At 45.4% G+C, this 13,477-nt stretch overlaps 1 protein-coding gene across 3 annotated transcripts in view; it reads right to left on the reverse strand.

Moving 5' to 3' along the window:
- NCAPD2 (non-SMC condensin I complex subunit D2) overlaps positions 1 to 13,477 on the reverse strand; it is a 108,895-nt gene that overhangs the window by 75,210 nt on the left and 20,208 nt on the right. For all 3 annotated transcript variants that reach the window (XM_063962436.1, XM_063962434.1, XM_063962435.1), the window contains exons 15-21: positions 7,650 to 7,856; positions 7,355 to 7,529; positions 6,821 to 6,905; positions 6,540 to 6,673; positions 6,326 to 6,458; positions 6,045 to 6,129; positions 5,133 to 5,285 (exon numbers count right to left, since the gene is read on the reverse strand). In XM_063962436.1, coding sequence (XP_063818506.1) covers positions 5,133 to 5,285; positions 6,045 to 6,129; positions 6,326 to 6,458; positions 6,540 to 6,673; positions 6,821 to 6,905; positions 7,355 to 7,529; positions 7,650 to 7,856 — 972 coding nt within the window. The remainder of the gene's footprint in view (positions 1 to 5,132; positions 5,286 to 6,044; positions 6,130 to 6,325; positions 6,459 to 6,539; positions 6,674 to 6,820; positions 6,906 to 7,354; positions 7,530 to 7,649; positions 7,857 to 13,477) is intronic.

Below are 13,477 nucleotides of genomic sequence, written 5' to 3' on the forward strand. Positions count from 1 at the left end.
TCACTACTTTACCCTGCCCGTCTCAGGGTCTTCGAAGATGGGCGGCCGCGTTTCTTTGAGGACCCGGAAGAGGCCAGACTACATTTCACCATACCCGACACTTGATCACTGCATGATTATACTTCTTAGCAACCCACTACTGCCTAAGTCTGCACTTGGGCCTCACATGATGCTCTTGAGAAGTGTGATATTCACTTTTGATTTACTATTTACACTTCCTGTTGTTCACTGATGTTTTTGTTAATATTTGTCTGTTTTGTTAAGTTTACCTGCCTGGGCTGGGACCCCTTCCCCCCATTGGGGGACCCCCCCCCCCGCTCGCTGGGACGGGGGGGACCCTACTTCACTCTTCATATTCCCCTTTTACTCTTCTACCCGGTAGGGGTGGGTTGACATGTCTACTGACGCCCACCCACACCCCCATGTAGACGGAGATACAACAAATACGCTACTCCGTATAGTATCATGGAACACAGAGGGCCTTAATCACCCGGTTAAGAGGAAAAAAGTAATTTCTCACTTGAAGCGTATGTCCCCCCATATCGTATTCCTCCAAGAGACCCATTGGTTAGCTGATCCTAGACACACCCTACGGGCCCCTTGGATAGGAGAATGCATCTCAGCTCCATACCATTCTAAGTCAAGGGGGGTGGCAACATTATTTCATACCAATTTCCAATATTCTATACAGAGAAAACTTTCTGACCCTGAAGGTAGATTTCTATTAATAGATATATGTACCGATAACGTTATTTATACACTTCTAAACCTCTATGCACCCAACACCTCATCTGATTCCTTTTTTGCAGATCTTTTGACGATTCTATGTACCTGGGGCAGCCAGAACCTAATAGTTGGAGGAGACTTCAATTTAGTGGTCGACCCATCCATGGACAGATCTAGGGTGAGTACCTCCACAGCTACGACCCTCACACAGCTCTTGTCTTCTTTCTGCTCCCAGTTAGATCTCGTAGACCCCTGGCGAATACTCCACCCTACTCAAAAGGACTTCTTTTTACTCCCACCCGCATTCCTCTCACTCTCGAATCGACTATATATTCACTGTTACTCACCTCCTCTCCAGGGTTCTACACACCTCCATTGATAACATCATCATCTCAGATCATGCCCCCATATCTCTTCATATCCAACTAGCCATGTCCCCTCATAGCCCACCCCGCTGGCGCTTCCCTGCCTATCTTCGCAACTCCAACGACTTTCTCCTACACATGAAGCAATCCTGGCTCAATTATACCACAGACAATAAAGACCAGAGCATAGACACACCAGTCTTTTGGGGAGCGGCTAAGGCCGTCCTTCGAGGACATGTAATGTCATATACCCACTCTAAACGGAAGGCATTTTCTTCCAAACTACAGTCCCTAAGCACCACACTCACTTCTGCATATGGAAGATATACTCAACATGATACCCCTGCCCACAAAGAGGCTTATCTATCGGCCAAACTTATCTATGACACATTCCTCACGGAGCGGGCCCAACTGTCCTACGACTACCAACGCAACAAACTCCACAGATGGGGCAACAAGTCAGGCAAATTACTGGCCAATTTAATCAAAGGACCTAAAGCCCGCACGTGGGTAAACGCCATTAACAGCCACGACACGCTAAATACTGACCCCGAAATCATTTGCACTAAATTTAGAGACTTTTATCAATCTCTGTATGCCAAGGGCCCCGACGACCTGGAAGCCAACCTCGCTTTCCTGGAAGAGGCTGCTCTTCCTGTCCTTACTCAGGAAGAGAGAGAATCTTTGGAGACCCCAGTCACAATCAAGGAGATTGTTGACATCATCAAATCTTTACCGAATAACAAAAGCCCCGGTCCTGATGGTTTTGGCGCAGAGTTTTATAAAATGCTTCGGGATGAGCTGGCCCCCACCCTCACGTCTCTTTACAACCACATCCTTACCTCCAAACAAACCCCGATTAGATTCAACGAGGCCACGATTATAGTCATAGCGAAACCTGGAAAAGACCCCTCCCTACCTGGCTCTTACAGACCAATCTCCCTCCTCAACCAGGATTTTAAGATCCTCACGAAACTAATGGCCAATAGACTACAGTTCTGCCTATCTCGAATTATATCACCTGCACAACTAGGATTCATCAAACACAGACAGTCTGTTCAGGGCATTAGGACCGCCTTGGCGGCCATAACACACTCACGCTCCCACAACCTTATAGACAATATCCTAATAAATCTTGATGCAGAGAAGGCTTTTACCAAGATTGCCTGGCCTCATCTCGCAAGAGTTTTATCATATCAGCAATTTGGCGATAAGTTTCGTGGCCTTGTTGACTCTCTATATGACAACCCTACCGCCCAGGTGGTAGTCAATATCTCCTCAGCTCCCTTCACCCTCGAGAGAGGAACTAGACAAGGCTGCCCTCTCTCCCCCCTCCTCTTCAACCTAGCTCTAGAACCGTTTATACGCTATATCCTCAACCTCCCAATATTTCGGGGTATTAAAATCGGTAACAGAGAGATTAAATTAATGGCATTCGCAGACGATATCCTTCTGCTCACCTCTAACCCAAGACAATCTGTTATGGCGCTACAGAAAGCCATCTCCCGCTTTTCCTCCTTTGCAGGATTTTCGATTAATCTAGATAAATCAGAGGCCTTGGCTATTTTCCCCCAGATAACTACGGGATGGGACACCCCCTTTCCATTCCGGTGGGCCCCCACCCATATCACGTACCTAGGAGTCATTCTCCCCTCCGACCCTGCTCGCCTCTACCCTGACAACATACACCCCATCCTCACTAAAATCCAAACCGAGTTGATGCTATGGCAAAAACTACCCCTTAATCTTATGGGTCGCTGTAATTTGGTAAAGATGGCTAGTTTTCCTAAACTGCTCTATGTCCTCCAGATGGTACCAGTCCTGCTCTCTAAATCTGACCTCACCCTCCTGAACTCATCTCCAAATTCATATGGGCCGGTAAAAGACCCAGAATAAGTTTCTTTAAATTATCTCAGACAGTGCAGAATGGAGGGCTGAATCTACCGGACATAGAGCAATACAATAGGGCCTGCCTACTCCGTTTTGCTATGGATTGGCTCAACGGCACATCGGTTTTCACCGATTCGCTGGTTGATTCCCAACTCTGCACCCCTTTGTCTCTTAGCTTTGTCCTACATGCTTCCAAATCTGATCTACCACCCACTCTCATGGACAATGTACTCCTAACATCCACTGCGGTAGCTTGGAGACTTTCCAGGAAATCTTTAAAATTACAACATACCTTCTCCCTGTTCCTTCCCCTCCTTGGCAACCCACACTTTCAAAAGGGTCTAGCCTCATACCCTTTCACTGCTTGGCATACTGCCAGTCTCACACGGGTTGGTGATTTCCTCGATTCTGGGAAGAAGCCACTCACTTTCACTGAAGCACTTGCCAAATTCGATATTAACCCTAACCACGAATTTTACTTCTTTCAGGCCTCTCATTATATTCACGCAGTTCTCTCTCACCTCGGCCCATCGGATTTTACTAACAGCCTAGACACGCTATTACGCTCGGGGACATGCTCCATCTCGTCCCTATATACCCGCATCCGAACGGAACATATTCCCACCACCGACCTATCCCAAGTACAGACATGGTCCTCTCAAATCCCTTCCATGACCCCGGAAGCCATAATGGACAGCTTCACATCCTCCCTTAAACTTATTCCGGCTAGTCTATATCAGGAAATGTCCTACAAAATTTTACATAGAGCTTATGTCTCCCCTAGGAGGGGTCATTTGATGGGCTTATCTGAATCGGCAAAATGCTTAAAATGCTCGGCACCAATAGCCGATCTTATGCACTGCTTTTGGCACTGTCCCCTTATTCAGACATTTTGGGCTGACTTACAGTCATACAGTGCCTCCGAGTTAGGTCTACACTTCCAATGTACTGCTCCTTGGGCTCTCTTTGGGTATATCCTGGACCAACCTAAATCTCCCCCCCAGAACACGAAAATGATAATGATTCTCTCAGCGGTTGGCAGAAAAGCCATCCTCCAACAATGGATCTCCGAAAACCCCCCTACACTGACACTAGCTACCTCTAGGCTACTCTTCCTATTCACGATGGATTGGCTAGAGACATCCCTAAATAAAGAGATATTGACCCCTGCGTTATTTAAATGCTGGGGCCGATTCATCAATACATTGCCCACTCTGACAAAACTGGCAATTAATCAGAGTTTTCAATGTACCACGTGGTACGGCAGACAACTTTTATCTGATGGCCCTCCCGTTACCCTTTCATAATCAAGTAACCCACTACACCTCTGTGCTCTTCTGACTCTCCTGTCCCCATTATCGTACCCCCTGCTACTACCTACTACCTCTCTAGGCTCCCTTTACTCCCCCACCCTACACCCTTTTCACAAATCTCCGTCGCATATACATTCTTGTTTGCTCTGATGTCTCCATGGATGGGTCGGCGGTCCCTTCACCCTGGCAGGTACTGTTGTTTGTTATATTTGATTTTTTCTTCTTCTTGTTTTTTCTCACTGTGCATCATTACTTTTTCTATATTCTTACTTAATTTTTATTTTTAGTTATTTGTTCCCCAATAGGGAGAACATACTAGAATGTTCTATAATCTAAAATAGTTATGTTACTATACTGTTTCTGCCTCTAGGATAATTTGGGGATAGATAGTTCTGTGATACAGCTCTTATATGACTCCCATAATACTGTCGCCCATAGTTGTCCTATTTTGTACTAGAAAATAGAGAAAATGAGGTCTTATCTCTGATTCGGCCGCTTATTTGACCTGTGTGTCTCAGACTTCATCAGCCCTTACTCTCAACTATGTATTATGTTAATCTCTGAGAATACATGTTGTACTATATAAACCTCAATAAAAATATGTTGGGGGGGGGGGGGGGGGGGGGGGGGGAGAAAAAAAAAAAAAATTCTACACATTAATCCTGTGCTGGGCAAGCGTATGCAAAGTTTGGAATTAACACAGACCTAAACCCTGTTGTTCAGAGAAGTGGCTACATATCTGTTATCCCTTCCATGCAATGGTTTTTCCAGAGATGCATTTTTCAAAGGTTAAAGCGCCTGCACTGCATGTAACACTGCGGTATCAATGCCTGCTCACCTTCCCCCTGCTGGTTCATCTCCTGTAGGACCTGTTGGCTGCATCGCTGTAAGAGGTCCGCACAGATCTCCTCTGGCTCTTCAGAGATTTCATACACCAGCCGGACTGCAGTCTCTTTGAAGGGCAACCAATGCAGGCTCTGCTGACTGATGCCTGACATACAATATCACAGTATTATTATACACACACACACACACACACACACACACACACACACACACACACACACATCCCCATTCTTACCAAGGTCAGGTTCATCCTCATATACACAAACTGACAAGTGACCAACATTTTATTTTTACATTCACTTCTCGGACACTACACGGGGCCGGTGCATGCGAGCACTTCACAAGGGCATGGCGCAGCGCAATTGTGCCCTGATGTGCGTTACCCTGCCGTGTCACTGAGCGGTCTCCCATTTGTTTGCAATTTAATAGTCCATGTTTAATATTACTAGTGATACTGAGACATATACAGAATAAGTATACTATGCAGCGCGCCGATAAGGAATAGGGAAATTTAGAGACAATTTTTTTTTTTTTATTGTTTAAACCTTACACGGACCCTTGAAATTAGGGATAGTTACCAAGTAACACTACAGGGACTAAGGCGAGGGATTCCTTACCATCAGATCAATGCTTCAGCAGGTTCTGCTAAGTAGCGGGAATGTGAGTACACAGCAATGCAATCATGCAATGGTCTGTTGCCATCAGGCTACTTTAACAGACGTTAACAGGGAAAAGCAGAAGTGAAATTGAATAGCAAGGCTACCTCCCATTTTCACCTGCAGCAATTTACCGCAGGTAATTGAATTCTCCCTTAATACATTTTAATAAAGAGCGTTCACATTGTATATGCCAAGTTTGCCATCATTACGATGTCCAAATACTGACTTTTAATCAGAGCACTCACCTCCGACAACGGCTTCGGTTAGATTTTGGAACAGACAGTGGTCCCTTGGAAGCCGAAAAGGTGTAGATTTCTTACCCAGAGACGGCTGCAAAAGGAATGAAGAGACAAGCTGAAATATCTGACATGTCACAGTCAGTAACAATTATACAAGCACTGCTGAAGCCAATCTATTTTCTAGAAGTTGCTAAAACACCAACACAGCCCACATACCAGACACAACCCCCTCCCCCCCCCCCACCCCACACACTGTACTGAACACACCTCATCCTCAACCTACTGACCTTCTGGCTATCTGTGATTTTTAAGATGCATTTACAGACTTCTTGCGCCACCTGATAATCCCGCTGCACATCCTGAGCCAGGCCCACCGTAACCAGCGTTTCCAAGTTACTGAGCACAATTTCTGGCTCACCCCTAAGATGGATCAGAGAGACTGGTAAGAGTTGGCGCACACAATTGAGCATATTAGAAAGGTCTGTATATTAGTAAACTCACCGAGACATCATACCCAACAACATAATGGCAGCCCGACGTTCCAGATCAGAACAAGGAGACTTAAGGGTAAACTTCTCCCAAAGCAACTGCATCACAGCGGGGCGGATTTCCCCTTTCTGTACAAATTCCAAGACCTAAGAAATGTGAAAAAACAAAACCAACATTTAGAAATTTTGGGACCGAAACGTGAATCTGTGCAGCGTACGATTTAATGGAGAGATCAAACATACGATTGTAGCAAGACACTGAGCAGACAAACGAGTAGATGTGTTTGCACTTACTATCTCCTCCAAACATTGGATCATCCCAGCAGAGGAGTCTACCATAAGCAGAGACAGATTACGGACCAAATTCTGAGCTTTCACCCTGAAAGACGAGGACTGAATGTGACCCCCTACACTGTGCGCCATCAGTACAACCATACACAATTGCGAACCTCTCTAAAGGCGCTCTAGAACACAGGAACTATACAGTTTTGCAACATACGCTTAAGTAACTGCAAAGATAGAATCCTTGACTAGAGAGAACTTAAAACACATTTTAAAAAACAGTAGGACCAGTACTTTTTTGGCCAAGTATGGTATCCCGATTTCACTAGCACTTCCTAGGATCCACCTTTCAAGACGTAAGGTGTGAAGCAGTTTCAGCGGATGCCTTGGCTTAAATCAACCCGCTCCTTTGTATGAGATTTCAATGCCAAATAATCCTTCAGAAAACTACACTGCATAATGAACACAGGCCTTATTGTGTAAAAGGGCTGGAAAATATGTACATGCATGTCTGACTAGCGACACCAGGATGAAACCGCCAGTTACCTGTCAGAGTCGGAGGTAGAGCCAAGGTACAGCTGCCGGTAAGCCCCCACCACAGCATCTCGCACACCGGGCTCCTTAGACCAGACTAGAGGCAGCATACGGCGTACCCCAATCACAGCCTGTGGCACCCCAAACTGCGACACCGTAACAAAGAATTCTATGACTTCCTGCACCACTGCAAAGACACACATTAGTAAATTCGCCTAGGGGGCACTTTCTGCATAAAACAAAACCGTTACGGTTGTAAACCTACATGAGGGGCTCAGGGAGAGAACAAGGCAATGCGAGTATTTACCTGATGATGCGGCTTCATACATCATCTTGCTAATAGCATCAATAGCTTCCTCTATCTTTACTGCAAAGTGGTGAGCATCGGCCAGGTACTGCACCAGCATCTCCTGCTTGCTTAGCTCAGACTTCTGCTCCTCAGGGGCTGTTCCGTCTCCTGCAGGGGGCAACTCTGGTTCCTCGCTTGTTGCAGCTGCTGAATCTTTATCCTTTGCTGCACAAAAATATCTATAGCTCAGGCACCAGAGTATACATAATCCAGAGGTTACATTATAAAACACACACTAATGACCGCAATTTTACAGTCTACAGGGCAATTTCAGTGGGGGAAGGTGCAAATGTGACCGTAACGCTTCTGCAGGATTTCTCAATATGGACACCTGCTCTTCCACAAAAAGGGTTGAGCGAGGTTTGAGCCTCCTCACTGGCAGAACATGTGTTCGCTCAACAAGGTGATAAACTGACCCTCACAACAGACGGGATCCTGCAAAGAACACCAACAGTATTTCCAGTATGGATGAGGAGGACACTAGGTCACCTGTAAGTGGCACCAACACTTGTATAATCTTATGGCAGAGGCTCCCGTCCATAGAGGAATGCGTGTTAGCCAGTTAGAGTTTTAAAATTCCCAGAGCTACATTTACATCCTGAAGGCAAAGCTTAAACAGAACTCACAGAGACAAGTTCTACCTCCGGTTCAGCTGCAGATACAAGCCAAGAATCGGCATTCTTATTCTGAGACCACTGGAAGTAACCTTTACAAATGAGTGTAGAGAATGGCTACAAAACTTGTAGAACAGTGCAATTCAATACAAGCACTTTTCTTAAACCCTTGTTTAAAATGTAAAAAAAAAAAAAAGCTACTTCAAGAAAATAAGCATGGTGCAGACGGGGACACTGCAACAAATATCTACTGAAAAGGAGACAAGTTACTAGAGGAATAACCAACAGCTGTTATTTTATCTTCTAGAAAACGGCTGTCGCTAGGAATTGCTTGGATTACACCAAGATGGCGACGGCTTCGCAAATATGGCCACTGTTGTGAACTAACCCAAAATGGAATCTGTTTGTCTCTGTAAACTAAACTGGATTTGCCAGAAAGACACACATAGTCAAACCTGCTTGGCACTTTTTACGGTATAAACTTTATTTCCTACACTTGTATAGACCTTGAAAAAGGCATGGTGGGTTACCGTAGCAACTGGTGAAATAGGTAGCTCCTTGTATCTATAAACGGGACAGCTTTTACACCCAACTAGACCTGACAGAACTCATCAAGGACTATTGTCTAGCGCGAGTGAGCTTTTCAGGATCAACATTGATAAGCCTTGTGCTTTAACCACTATGTACGGCCATTTTAGCACATTTTTGGAATGAGTATAAAAACATAGGATTATTTACAGATATTTACAGAGGTATATTATCTTATGGACGACTGACAGAGGTCTTTTTTAGGATAGATCTTTGGAACCATATAATGATTTTTTTGTAGCCGTACACCTTAAATACATTAAAAGGTAGGCTTTCCTAGAGCTTGTTGCTAAACCTAGGACCGTGTTATTAGATACACTTCAGTACGTTTATAATCCTCATTCATTAAAAAATTATATTGGAGAGAGAATTTGTATTTATTTCCTTCTTTAGCTTTTATGCATTATTATTCTATAACATCGTTATATTGGACTTTGTATATTGTTTGACTACAGTATGATGTTCTGTAAGCCATATTCTCTATATAATCTTTGCATAAAACGGTCACTGTAAAACATTTCCGATGTATGTTTTGCAACATCACTCTTCAGGCCTAATTCAGACCCGATTGCTAGCGATTATTGCACTGCTGCGATCAGATAGTCGCCGCATTTTAGCTGTGCAAGTGTGCGAAGAGGTGTACAAACTGATTGTGTGCAGTCTCTGCGTAGCCCAGGACTTACTCAGCCGCTGCAAACACTTCAGCCTGTCCGGAACCGGCATGAACGTCAGGAACCCTCCCTCCAAACGCATGGACACGCCTGCGTTTTTCCAACCCCTCCCTGAAAACGGTCAGTTGTCACCCACAAACGCCTTCCTCCCGTCAATCTCCTTGCGATCACCCGTGCAAACGGATCTATCGCACAAACCCATTGCTGAGTGGTGATCCGCTTTGTACCCATTCGACGCGCCTACACATTGCGGTGCATACGCAATTTAGAACTGATCGCAGGCTGTGAGAAAACACAGCCTAGCAATCAGGTCTGAATTACTCAGAATGATCTCTGCGGTCATGTTTCCGCCTTTAAATGCATATGGTACTTCAATAAAAAGATCTAAAAAAAAACAGACCACACTACAGTATGTACTTTGTTTTGCTTTCACTAAGGCCTATGTAATAAAGTGACAGATGTATTAAGCCTGGAGAAATGATAAAGCATTGATAAGTGCAAGGTGATAACGCACCAGCCAATCAGCTCCAATATGTAACTTGCCAGATAACGCACCAGCCAATCGGCTCCTATCACTGCTTTATTACTCCAGGCTTAATACATCTGCCCCAATGTTCCTCATCGCTGAGGAACCCAGGACACTTCAGAGGAACATGTTTTCCTACCGTAGACAGATAAGGTAACTTTGTATTCATCATATTAGTACAGCACCCATTGTCATCTTTCCTATTTGCTCTAGTGTTTGTGCACTAAACTGATGTATAACTGAGGAGACTACCGTCTTGTACAGATGGAGTCCTCTTCATCTTTGCCTTTAACGGGGTTAACTGAGCCAAGGCAGTCGGACTTAATCCCCTGCTGTAATGTTCTCTCTGTATTGTATTGCAGCTGAGAACAACAGATGAAAGGCTTATGCTAATAAACCATGGTGCGCCTAGGTGCAGCAGCGAAGTCAAGATGAACGTGGCTCCATCTGTATGTGTAGAACCTTTGAATATATTTTTTATTGTTCTATCACTGTATTACTATGCAGAAGAGGAGCCCTGTAGGACGGCTCGGAGAGCAGCTGCGCCCAGCTGAAGCGCTCCTGGGAATCCGCCCACACATGGAGAAGGGCGCCGGATCCATCGCCAGAGTTGTAGACGCCACCACATGAGTAATTACTGGGGCTTGCCAGAAACAAAGCTGCATGTGTATGTGTGTGCGTGAAGTCTTCAGCGTCATGGGAAGCACGATTGAGAAGTTAAAGTTGTTTAACAGCGTCGGAGAGCTTAAGCCTAAACAGTGTCAAGCACATCCAATCACAGACTAGAGCAGCAAGCCAATCAAAACGCACTGCCAGCATTTTGAAGATTGGCACCACAAACCAGACTCATTGTCATTAACTCTGCTCCCTCGCACTGGCAGGTCATCAGGAACAGAAGTGCTAACAAAGAACGGGTATCCAGTCTACAGGTCTACACTAAAAAGGTCTAGTCAATAGGTCGACCACATATTCAAAAGCGCAACACAAGTTTTTTGTTTTCAACTTTACCATCCACATGGACAACGCCCGGGAAGAGCATGGCGAGCGAAGGGAACCATGAGAGGGGATGCGGTGTACTAATGGGGCTTTTTTTTGTGGCAGAAGTGACAGCTCACCCCCCCCCCCCCCCCTCCAAAAAAAAAAAAAAAAACACCCCACCAACCTGTGTCTGCTTTAATTTTTGTGTAGACCAGACATTCTCCTACACAGTCCTCATGGCACCCCAAGGTTCCAAGTTTTAGGTATATCCATGCTTGTCCCCAGTGACTTAATTAGCACCTCAGTGAATTTGATTTAACCATCTGTGCTGAGCCATGGATATACTTAAAATCTGGACTTTTAGGCTGCCTTGGGGACCGTGTTTGAGAACCTCTGGTGTAGACCATTTCCATGTCAACCTGTTGACCCCGTCAACCTAATGCATGTTGACCTTTAGTGGTCGACCTTTTTAGTGTAGATCTAATGAGCCACACCCCATAGAGCAAGGGGGCTGAAGCAGAACCAGCAACAAGTAAAGCAGCTCACACTTGTTCCCTTGCTGTACAGGTGAAGACCACTGGGAGTCAACAAGAAGGGGATGTGGGAGGCATGGAATAGCCGCATATAGAAGGGCTACCTACTGGTGCCCACTGAGGACAGCAGAACTGATAAGCAAATGATACCCAGGGCCAGATGTATTAAGTCTTGAAAAGTGATAAAGTGGAGAGTGATAAATTACCAGCCAACCAACTCTTTTCAAACAGGGCATGTGACACGGCAGTTAGAAGGCGATTTGCTGGCACTTAACACTCTTCACTTTAATAAGGCTTAGTACATGTGACCCCTTGTCATCCTCTTAGCCTTACACTTTGGGTACCAAGTCATTTTACCATCATTGGAGGTAAGTGCTAAGCCTACCTCCCCACATCTTCAGCACTAGAACAATGGCCATCTTAACTGAAACACCCCCCCCCCCCCCCCCCCCCTTCTTTCATCCACATTAGGAACTCTGCTAATGTTCATTCTAGCACTCTGCACCTTATCAGTGAGGAAGGCAATTTTAGACATGATGTATTGCTACAGCTACTGTAGTAATGAATCGCATCGAATATTCTGCCCTTCAAAATAAGAATTTACTTACCGATAATTCTATTTCTCATAGTCCGTAGTGGATGCTGGGGACTCCGTAAGGACCATGGGGAATAGCAGCTCCGCAGGAGACTGGGCACATCTAAAGAAAGCTTTAGGACTAACTGGTGTGCACTGGCTCCTCCCCCTATGACCCTCCTCCAAGCCTCAGTTAGGATACTGTGCCCGGACGAGCGTACACAATAAGGAAGGATTTTGAATCCCGGGTAAGACTCATACCAGCCACACCAATCACACCGTATAACTTGTGATCTGAACCCAGTTAACAGTATGATAACAGAGGAGCCTCTGAAAAGATGGCTCCCAACAATAATAACCCGATTTTTGTAACAATAACTATGTACAAGTATTGCAGACAATCCGCACTTGGGATGGGCGCCCAGCATCCACTACGGACTATGAGAAATAGAATTATCGGTAAGTAAATTCTTATTTTCTCTATCGTCCTAAGTGGATGCTGGGGACTCCGTAAGGACCATGGGGATTATACCAAAGCTCCCAAACGGGCGGGAGAGTGCGGATGACTCTGCAGCACCGAATGAGAGAACTCCAGGTCCTCCTCAGCCAGGGTATCAAATTTGTAGAATTTAGCAAACGTGTTTGCCCCTGACCAAGTAGCTGCTCGGCAAAGTTGTAAAGCCGAGACCCCTCGGGCAGCTGCCCAAGATGAGCCCACTTTCCTTGTGGAACAGGCTTTTACAGATTTTAGCTGTGGCAGGCCTGCCACAGAATGTGCAAGCTGAATTGTACTACAAATCCAACGAGCAATAGTCTGCTTAGAAGCAGGAGCACCCAGCTTGTTGGGTGCATACAGGATAAACAGCGAGTCAGATTTCCTGACTCCAGCCGTCCTGGAATTATTTTCAGGGCCCTGACAACATCCAGCAACTTGGATTCCTCCAAGTCCCTAGTAGCCGCAGGCACCACAATAGGTTGGTTCAGGTGAAAACGCTGGAACCACCTTAGGGAGAAACTGAGGACGAGTCCTCAATTCCGCCCTGTCCGAATGGAAAATCAGATAAGGGCTTTTACAGGATAAAGCCGCCAATTGTGACACGCGCCTGGCCCAGGCCAGGGCCAACAGCATGACCACTTTCCATGTGAGATATTTTAACTCCACAGATTTAAGTGGTTCAAACCAATGTGACTTTTGGAACCTAAACTACATTGAGATCCCAAATTGCCACTGGAGGCACAAAAGGAGGCTGTATATGCAGTACCCCTTTTACAAACGTCTAAACTTCAGGGACTGAAGCCAGC

The sequence above is a fragment of the Pseudophryne corroboree genome, chromosome 3 (assembly GCF_028390025.1).
Source record: "Pseudophryne corroboree isolate aPseCor3 chromosome 3, aPseCor3.hap2, whole genome shotgun sequence".
Classification (NCBI taxonomy): Eukaryota; Metazoa; Chordata; class Amphibia; order Anura; family Myobatrachidae; genus Pseudophryne; species Pseudophryne corroboree.